The sequence below is a fragment of the Oncorhynchus keta genome, chromosome 33 (genome assembly GCF_023373465.1).
Source record: "Oncorhynchus keta strain PuntledgeMale-10-30-2019 chromosome 33, Oket_V2, whole genome shotgun sequence".
Classification (NCBI taxonomy): domain Eukaryota; kingdom Metazoa; phylum Chordata; class Actinopteri; order Salmoniformes; family Salmonidae; genus Oncorhynchus; species Oncorhynchus keta.
The window spans coordinates 8,479,871-8,489,981 of NC_068453.1; the positions used below are offsets into that span (position 1 = coordinate 8,479,871).

At 41.8% G+C, this 10,111-nt stretch overlaps 1 protein-coding gene across 4 annotated transcripts; it reads left to right on the forward strand.

Annotated features, from left to right (window-relative positions):
- Nucleotides 1-218: 218 nt before the first annotated feature.
- On the forward strand, nt 219-3,613 carry LOC118366152 (vesicle transport protein GOT1B-like). Of its 4 annotated transcripts, none has more exons than XR_004821897.2 (6): nt 219-385; nt 794-885; nt 1,183-1,361; nt 1,597-1,678; nt 2,063-2,127; nt 2,432-3,613. XR_004821897.2 is itself a non-coding variant. In XM_035748592.2 (6 exons), exons 1-6 carry the CDS (start codon nt 361-363, stop codon nt 2,748-2,750), a joined length of 483 nt encoding a protein of 160 aa, XP_035604485.1. In that variant the 5' UTR covers nt 219-360; the 3' UTR covers nt 2,751-3,613. The 4 variants fall into 4 exon arrangements, 3 of the variants coding, with proteins under 3 accessions (XP_035604485.1, XP_052347755.1, XP_035604486.1); XM_035748592.2 differs by lacking the exon at nt 2,063-2,127 and having other exon boundaries at nt 2,432-2,464; nt 2,679-3,613; XM_052491795.1 differs by lacking the exons at nt 2,063-2,127; nt 2,432-3,613 and adding an exon at nt 1,787-2,056.
- Nucleotides 3,614-10,111: the final 6,498 nt, after the last annotated feature.

Consider the following 10,111-nt stretch of genomic DNA (forward strand, 5'->3'; position numbering starts at 1 on the left):
AAATGTTGTATTTTTATTTAACCTTTTATTGTACGATACAATACAACCTGAAAACATTTTCCATCCGTAAAATGGACGTGTATGTAGGCAGGGAATATATTTTCCAGCAACTAACTAGTTATATTCAGCAGATAAGTGCTCTCCTTGTTTTTCTCCATTAACGTTTTTATACAACCCGTTAGAATGTTGAATGCAACCCTGATTTTGTCCGGAAGAATGATATTTTTGATGAAACCAAGAAGGCGTGTTTCCGGAAGACGTGGCTAGTGCTACAGTGGCAGCACCTGAACTTGTATTTTAATAAAATACAATTAACAGTGTCAACTTTTATATTTTACAAGCTGTTGATTCATTGTCAAAATGATCTCTTTAACGGACTCACAGAGTAAGGCGATTTCTATTTGATCTAACGGTTGTTGCTTGCCAATTTGTTCCAGCTCTCTAACTAACATTAGCACGCTATCCTCTCAGCTACATAACTAATGTGCTATTCTCGTATGTGAGGAAAACAGCTAGAAATAGCTAGCCTGCTGAATCGAATTTGTTTGCTAGATAGTGACCATTGACAGCTAACTAATTAATAACATATTCATTCTGAACCAGATGGCTAGTTAGGGACGGGGGGTGTCAATTGGGAGGATAGGCAGTGGAAAGGTTGGATGCCATTCCATTCGCTCCGTTCCGGCCATTGTTATGAGTTGTCCCCCCCCTCAGCCCTCCCATCCTGTGACTCAAACGTATTAACGTTAGTGTGCTTGGATACTTTAAATAATGTGATTCTTCTTTCTTGCAGAGATCGGAATGGGACTAACGGGCTTCGGCGTGTTTTTCCTCTTCTTTGGAATGATACTGTTTTTTGACAAAGCCCTCCTTGCCATAGGAAATGTGAGTGATTTCATCATCACCATCCACAGTTAATACATTTGTCTACCTTCTGCAGCTACATACGAGGCTTACGTTTTGCTATATTTATTGGAACGTTGGTCTGAAATGCAATTACATTATCTCTGAGTGACACTGAGAAAAACACAGCTGCAGAGCCCTCCTCGCCTTTCTGATTCTCAACTGAGCACAATCACCACCTTTTTATAGAGTAGTGGGGAGTTGTAGGGTTTAACTGTGAAGTACTCCGTCATTGTCAACAGACATTGTCTGTTCCCTGTCCCTTCTATCTCGCGATAGATCCTGTTTGTGGCTGGCCTGTCGTTTGTGATCGGTCTGGAGAGGACGTTCCGGTTCTTCTTCCAGAAACACAAGATGAAGGCAACTAGCTTCTTCCTGGGTGGAGTGTTGATCGTTCTTATTGGCTGGCCAATTGTGGGAGTGGTCCTGGAGATCTATGGATTTTTCCTTTTATTCAGGTGGGTCAAGTACAGGCCCCAGGCTTGTTTGCTAAGCTTATCTTTCGAATAAGATGCAGTCTTGAGGTAAAACAAGCCAAGGACATCTTTGTTTGTCCTGTCAACTGTCTCCCCCTCCCCCACCCCCTGTTGAGTGCAGCCCTCATTTTATGCAAGGGCTTGCTGCGTGTAAAGATCCGTAGTCTGTCATCATGTGCTTGCTGTTGTCAACTAACTCTCTCTTTATCTTCTCCAGGGGTTTCTTCCCAGCGGCAGTAGGCTTCATCAGAAGGATACCCTTCCTGGGCTCCCTGCTAAACCTCCCATTCATCAGTGGGGTGAGTTCAGAGATGTAGTGGTAAAAAAAAAAAATAGCTGGGTAAATTCTGATTGCTGGTCACGGTGATAAAAGAAACGCTCCAATAGTTTCAATGCCTTTTTCCCAGTTTTCCCACTTCCACTTCCACTATACCACTGTGTGAGGAAGAGGATGGGAACAGGGCCTACAATGCAGTTGGTGCTGGGTGGGCTGAGGTGGTTACACTAAAGACAACACAGGTTCCAATTGGCCTCTGACATTGGTTCTGGACGGCTGTAGTGTCTCATACTGTGTCACTCAATCTTCTGTCATATATGTGTGTGTGTGTGTGTGTGTTTGTTATGCGGTGTATGTTCGTGAAGTCACTTGTTTTGAGGAGAATGTGTCTCTGTCTCTTTTAAAGCCTTCATAATTAACTCTGAGGACAATCCGCTATCTTGGTCAGTCACTGCAGATTTTCCCTTGCATGTGAGCATGATTCACATCTGTTTATAATGTATGTTATACTGTAATGTTGCCTTATGCCTGACCAGAGTAGTGAACCATTGGTATTGGAAATAATTTATACTCGGACACCAGCAACAGCATTTATCCTACACGCCATTTTGAATAGTCTACTCAGTCAGTCACGTCAAGCAAACATTTAATTTCCAATGTACAACTAAGCACTAAACGTTTTAGTCAAGCTTGTATATGTCATCTATTTTTGCTCTACTTTGCAAAGGGGACGGTAGACTGACTTAAATGTGTTTATTTTCTCTCTTTCTTTTAGTTCGTGGACAAAGTGGGAGAGAGCAACACCACGGTATAACAGTGACTTTATGTTTATGGAGAAAAACAATCTATTATATTTATGATACAGTTGTTCTCATCAAGTCACGTAACCCCCCCATTGGTAAAATTGCCTACCTCCAACAGTTAGCTAGGTAACTTTCATGAGACTTTGTAAATTAAGACCTCTTCCCATTTTAAAAGGGAAAACAATCTGCTTTTTTGTATCTTGATTCTGCAATTTTAAGGTCCGTACCAGCCAAGGGTGCCAGTCCTGGTTGCTACGGGCAACTGTTACTAATGAATCTGGAGTTGGTTAAGATGGCTACCCCAGAATGTTACATGTTATTGAATGCTGCTCTCCTCTACTGGAGTACTCCCCACGAGGAGGAGAGTCCCTCTACCGGACTGAAGAGAACCCGTGTCCATTTTTGCGCTCTCACTCTACTATTGAATGTACAGACAAACTCACCATGTCATCGCCTCTGGACAACCTTGAGAGGTGTGGCGGAGGAGAGCTGGTCCATTGTTACACTAGATGGGCCAGGGGGTTTTCCTCGTGCTGTGCTGTCTTGCCAAAAATGAACTAGGGGTTAGCGAGATGGCACAAACAGATCTTAGACCATGTTAGGGTTTCCTGACCATATGACCAGACCAGGGAAAACTTGAAGCCATAGTTAAAGGTGGTTTCCTGGTCAGGTATTGGAAAGACTCCTGGTCCTACTTATGGTGCCTGTCCTTTCTCACACTGGACTGGACTGAAACTTGAGTCCTGTGGAAGAAAAGAGCTTTACTTTCCTTTTCTCTCACGCCCGTTATGATTACCGGATCTGGCAGTTGCATATTTCCCCCTTATTTTTCTGTCGTTTCTGTGTATGACTGGTTGAGGAAGTTCTGTAGATACATTATGTATTTTAAATTTCAAGAGCAACATTTGAGTTGGAATTTTATCAATGTTAACTATAGTAATGGAGGGTACTGAATGGAATGGCTAATGGGATATGGCAATGGTTTTACAATGTTTTGTCTGACACTTTAATAAAGAAAATGTGTCATTCATTGTTTTGATTGTGAGAAATTGCAAATATACTAAACAAAAATATGAATGCAACATGTAAAGTGTTGGTCCCATGTTTCATGAGCTGAAATAAAAGATCCCAGAAATGTTCCATACACACACAAATTGTATTTCTCTCAAATTTTGTCCACACATTTCTTTACATCCCTGTTAGTGAGTATTTCTCCTTTGCCAAGATAATCCATCCACCTGACAGGTGTGGCATATCAAAAAGGTGATTAAACAGCATTATCATTACACAGGTGCACTGTGTGCTGTGGACAATAAAAGACCACTTTAAAATGTGCAGTTTTGTCACAACGCCACAGATGTTTCAAATTTGGGGGGAGCGTGCAATTGGTATGATCCCTGCAGGAATGTCCACAAGAGATGTTGCTAGAGAATGTAATGTTAATTTCTCTACTACAAGCTGCCTCAAACATTTTAGAGAATTTGGTAGTACGTCCAACGGTCCTCACCACCGCAGACCACGCCAGCCCAGGACCTTCACCCCCCAGAGTTTTTTCTGTCGATAATAAAGCCCTTTTGTGGAGAAAAACAAATTCTGATTGGCTGGGTCTAGCTCCCCTGCGCCCCTGACCAGTCATTTGAAATTTAAAGATTGGGGTCTTAATGAATTTGTTTCAATTGACTGAAATCCTTATATGAACTGTAACTCAAATGGTTGAAATTGTTGCATTTATATTTTTGTTTCAGACCCCTTGACTTTTTCCACATTTTGTTACGTTATAGCCTTATTCTAAAATGTATTAGATATTTTTTCTCATTGACAAACACCCCATAATAAAGCTAAAAGAAAGTTGAGAAAATGTTGCTAATTCATTAAAAAAATGTAAAACATACCGTATTTACATAAGTATTCTGACCCTTGAAATTGAGCTCAGGTACATCGGGTTTTCATCATCTATAAATCTACACCCAATACCCCATAATGACAAAGGAATAACATATTTTCTTTTAATGTATGCAAATTTATTTAGAAAATAAAGAAAATGAAATATCACATTTACATAAGTATTCAGACCCTTTACTCAATACTTGTTACAGCCTCGAGTCTTTTTGGGTGTGATGCTACAAGCTTGTCACACCTGTATTTGGGGAATTTCTCCCATTCTTCTCTGCAGATCCTCTCAAGCTCTGTCAGGTTTAAAGGGGAGCGTCGCTGCACAGCTATTTTCAGGTCTATCCAAAGATATTCGATCGGGTTGAAGTCGGGGCTCTGGCTGGGCCACTCAAGGATATTGTGTGCTTAGGGTCGTTGTTCTGTTGGAAGGTGGATCTCTGTACTCTGCTCCATTCATCTTTCCCTCAATCCTGACTAGACTCCCAGTCCCTGCCGCTGAAAAACATCCCCACAGCATGATGCTGCCACCACCATGCTTCACCGTAGGAATGGTTCCAGGTTTCCTCCAGACGTGACACTTGGCATTCAGGCCAAAGACTTCAATCTTGGTTTCATTAAACCGGAGAATAATTTTTCTCATGATCTGAGAGTCGTTTAGGTATCATGACACTCGGCGAGACCCAAATGCAGACACAGGAGTCAGATGGTTGGAGTTTAAGATGTTTAATAAATCCAAAGGGAATAGGCAAGTGAATAGTCGTGGACAGGCAAAAGGTCATAACCAGATCAGAGTCCAGAAGGTACAGAGTGGCAGGCAGGCTGGAGGTCAGGGCAGGCAGAATGGTCAGGCAGGCGGGTACAGAGTCCAGAACAGGCAAGGGTCAAAACTGGGAAGATTAGAAAAAGAAGAAAAGGCAAAGGAAAACGGAAAAAAACACTGGTTAGGCTTGGACATACAAGATGAACTGGCACAGAGAGACAGGAAACACAGGGATAAATACACTGGGGAAAACAAGTGATACCTGGAGGGGGTGGAGACAATAACGAGGACAGGTGAAAAAGATCAAGATGTGACATTAGGTGCCTTTTGGCAAACTCCAAGCGGGCTGTCATCTGCCTTTTACTGAAGAGTGGACACTTTACCATAAAGGCCTGATTGATGGAGTGCTGCAAAGATGGTTCCTCCACAGAGGAATTCTGGAGCTCTGTCAAAGTGGCCATCAGGTTCTTGGTCACCTCCCTGACCAAGGCCTTTCTCCCCCGATTACTCAGTTTGGCCGGGCGGCCAGCTCTAGGAAGAGTCTTGTTGGTTCCAAACTTCTTCCATTTAAGAATGATGGAGTGTTCTTGGGGACCTTCAATGCTGCAGACATTTTTTTGGTACCCTTCTCCAGTTCTGTGCCTCAACATAATCCTGTCTCGGAGCTCTACGGACAATTCCTTCAACCTCATGGCTTGGTTTTTGCTCTGACATGCACTGTCAACTGTGGGACCTTATATAGACAGGTGTGTGCCTTTCTAAATCATATCCAATCAATTGAATTTACCACAGGTGGACTCCAATAAAGTTGTGAAACATCTCAAGGCTGATCATTGAAAACAGGATGCACCTGAGCTCAATCTCGAGTCTCATAGCAAGGGTCTAAATACTTATGTAAATAAGGTATTTATGTTTGTTTTTTTACGTGCTAAAATTTCTAAAAATCTGTTTTGTTTTCGCTTTGTCATTATGGGGTATTGTGTGTAGATTTATGAGGATGTTTTTTTAAAATCCATTTTAGAGTAAGGCTGTAACGTAACAAAATGTTGAAAAAGTCAGAGTCTGAATACTTTCTAAATGCACTGTAGATGCCAGGATAAACTTGGAGCTGGACCAGAGGCATTTCAGCATGTCTATATAACCTATGCCAAACAAGGCACTTGCATACTCTATGGCAGTGGTTCCCAAACTATTTATAGTCCCGTACCCCTTCAAACATTCAACCTCCAGCTGCGTACTCCCTCTAGCACCAGGGTCAGCGCACTCTGTTGTTTTTTTGCCATCATTGTAAGCCTGCCACACACACACTATACAATACATTTATTAAACATAAGAATGAGTGTTTGTCATAGGGGTTCAAATAATAATATAATAATAATCTATAATGTTGCTCTTTATTTAGCCATCTTACATATAAAACCTTATTTGTTCATCAAAAATAGTGAATAACTCACCACAGGTTAATAAGAAGGGTGTGCTTGAAATGATGCACATAACTCTGCAATGTTGGGTTGTATTGGAGAGAGTCTTAAATCATTTTCCACACACAGTCTGTGCCTGTATTTAGTTTTCATGCTAGTGAGGGCCGAGAATCCACTCTCACATAGGTACGTGGTTGCAAAGGGCATCAGTGTCTTTACAGCGCGATTTGCCAAGGCAAGAAACTCTGAGCACAGCCTATCCAGAAATCTGGAAGTGGCTTCTGATTAAATTACATTTTCAGGGCCTCTCGAGTGGCGCAGTGGTCTAAGGCTGTGCCACTAGAGATTTTGGGTTTGAGTCAAGGCTCTGTCGCAGCCGGCCGCGACCGGGAGGCCTATGGGACAGCGCACAATTGGCCCAGCGTTGTCCGGGTTAGGGGAGGGTTTGGCCTGCAGGGATATCCTTGTCTCATCGCGCACTAGCGACTCCTGTGGTGGGCCGGGCGCAGTGCACGCTGACACGGTCGCCAGGTGTACGGTGTTTCCTCCGACACATTGGTGCGGTTGGCTTCCGGGTTGGATGGGCATTGTGTCAAATAGCAGTGCGGCTTGGTTGGGTTGTGTGTCGGAGGACGCATGGCTCTCGTCCTTCGCCTCTCCCATGTCCGTACGGGAGTTGCAGCGATGAGACAAGACTATAACTACTACCAATTGGGTGCCATGAAATTTTGGTGAAAAAAAAAATAATAATAATACATTTTCACAGAACCGCTTGTTGCAATTTCGATGAGGCTCTCTTGTTCAGAGTGGACTGGAGGCAGGGCATGAAAGGGATAACGAATCCAGTTGTTTGTGTCATCCGTTTCGGGAAAGTACCTGCATAATTACACACCCAAATGCTTCACTATATCACATTTGACATCGGCCGTAAGCTTGAGTTCATTTGCACACAAAGAATCATACAATGATGGAATGGCCTGTGTGTTGTGTAATGCAGACAGAGAAGAGCTCCAACTTCTTAATCATAGCCTCAATTTTTTCCCGTACATTGAATATAGTTGCAGAGAGTCCCCGTAATCCTAGATTCAGATAATTCAGGCGAGAAAAAACATCACCCAGATAGGCCAGTCGTGTGAGAAACTCGTTATCATGCAAGTGGTCAAACAAGTGAAAATTACCGTCAGTAAAGAAAACTTTAAGCTCGTCTATTAATTTAAAAAAAACCTGTCTATACTTTGCCCCTTGATAACCAGCGCACTTCTGTTTGTTGTAAAAGCGTTACATGGTTACAGCCCATATCATTGCATAATGCAGAAAATACATAAGAGTTCAGGGGCCTTGCTTTAACAAAGTTAACCATTTTCACTGTCGTGTCCAAAATGTCTTTCAAGCTGTCAGGCATTCCATTGGCAGCAAGAGCCTCTCGGTGGATGCTGCAGTGATCCCAAGTGGCGTCGGGAGCAACTGCTTGCACACACATTCCCACTCCACTATGTCTCCCTGTCATGGCTTTTGCGCCATCAGTACAGATACCAACACATCTTGACCACCAAAGTCCATTTGATGTCACAAAGCTGTCCAGTACTTTAAAAATATCTTCTCATGTTGTCCTGGTTTCCAGTGGTTTGCAAAAGGAGGATGTCTTCCTTAATTGACCCCCCATAAACGTAACGGACATATACCAGGAGCTGTGCCAGGCCCGCCACGTCTGTTGACTCATCCAGCTGTAACGCATATAATTCACTGGCTTGTATGCGAAGCAATAATTGTTTCAAAACATCTCCTGCCATATCACTGATGCGTCATGAAACAGTGTTGTTTGATTAAGGCAATGTCTGCTCAAGAGTTGAGGTTTCCGGCGAGAGAATAACGGTTAATGTGATTGGATGTTAATTATTTGACTAGGCTACCTGTATTTGACATTGTATTGTTATTTCGCTGAACACTTGATGGTTTCATTTTATTTTTGGCAGTGAAACGAGGCTACTCAGGTGAGAAAGAAAACTCACCTAAATGTATAGCCCTTTGGGAAATATGTATGTACCGTTTATAAATTTGAAGAATAAAAAAAAAGAGGGTATTTTTTTTATTTTTTACGTGAATCACATTTTTATTTGGCTTACCCCCAACGGTATTGCACATACCCCTGGGGGTATGCGTACCTCAGTTTGGGAATACCTGCACTACGGTAATAGACTCACAGGTCACAGGGTCAATAACATGACATCACTACTCACATCAATGGACTTCATGTCACATTATAACGGCAGGCCTGTTTTTGTCTCAACATTTATGCACAGAAAAAGATTGTAGTCCTTCATTTTAAAAAATGTTTATTTAACTTGTATTTAACGAGGCAAGTCCAGATGGCTCTACTATTATTTTGTTCATTTTTATTCTATGAATAACTTTTGGAATAATGTATTCTTTGACTCCATACACATGACATTGTATCCATATGCTAGGCCTACTACTCTCAATTGTTTAGTTTTAGTTGTGGATTGTTTACCAATATAAGGCTAGATATAATAATGAATGGTAATGTCAATGAGAATCCCAGCTTCCCTGAGTCTATCCCAATCAAACACTCCTACATTCATTGGGAGACTGTCAGATGTTCATTCATAAAAAAAGACCAGGCTATCTATCCATGAACCGCTTCAGTGCACAAGAAGTAAACATATCAATATTTCCAAAGCAATTACTTTCATTTTTTACGACAGTAAGAATACTGATAGTGTCTCAGCATTTTGCATTAAATGGCTTCTTTCTTGACTTTTGATCAAAGATGACCTCATACAGTGCCTTCAGAAAGTACTCACACTCTTTGAATTTCTCCACATTTGGTTGTGTTACAACCTGAATTTTAAAAGGGATTCAATGTAGATTTTTTTTTGTCACAACAATACCCCATAACTTCAAAGTGGAATTAGAGTACAAGTCAAAAGTTTGGATACACCTACTCATTACATTTTTCTTTGCTTATACTATTTTCTACATTGTAGAATAATAGTGAAGACATCAAAACCATGAAATAACACATATGGAATCATGTAGTTACCAAAAAAAGTGTTAAACAAATCTAAATATATTTTATATTTGAGATTCTTCAAAGTAGCCACCCTTTGCCTTGATGACAGCTTTGCACACTCTTGGCATTCTCTCAACCAGCTTCATGAGGAATGCTTTTCCAACAGTCTTAAAGGAGTTCCCACATATGCTGAGCACTTGTTGGATGCTTTTCCTTCACTCTGCGGTCTGACTCATCCCAAAACATCTCAATTGGGTTGAGGTCAGGTGATTGTGGAGGCCAGGTCATCTGATGCAGCACTCCATCACTCTCGTTCTTGATCAAATAGCCCTTACACAACCTGGAAGTGTGTTTTGGGTCATTGTCCTGTTGCAAAGCAAATGATAGTCCCACTAAGCGCAAACCAGATGGGATGGCGTATCGCTGCAGAATGCTGTGTGGTAGCCATGCTGGTTAAGTGTGCCTTGAATTCTAAATAAATCACAGACAGTGTCACCAGCAAAGCACCATCACACCTCCTCCTCCATGCTTCACGTGGGAACCACAC

Excerpts from the sequence above, each read along its gene's own strand:
- LOC118366152 (XM_035748592.2), top strand. The coding sequence starts at position 361 with ATGATCTCTTTAACGGACTCACAGA. Across the intron at positions 386-793 it reads CTCTTTAACGGACTCACAGA|AGATCGGAATGGGACTAACG; the intron begins GTAAGGCGATTT and ends TCTTTCTTGCAG. Across the intron at positions 1,679-2,431 it reads ACCTCCCATTCATCAGTGGG|TTCGTGGACAAAGTGGGAGA; the intron begins GTGAGTTCAGAG and ends TCTTTCTTTTAG.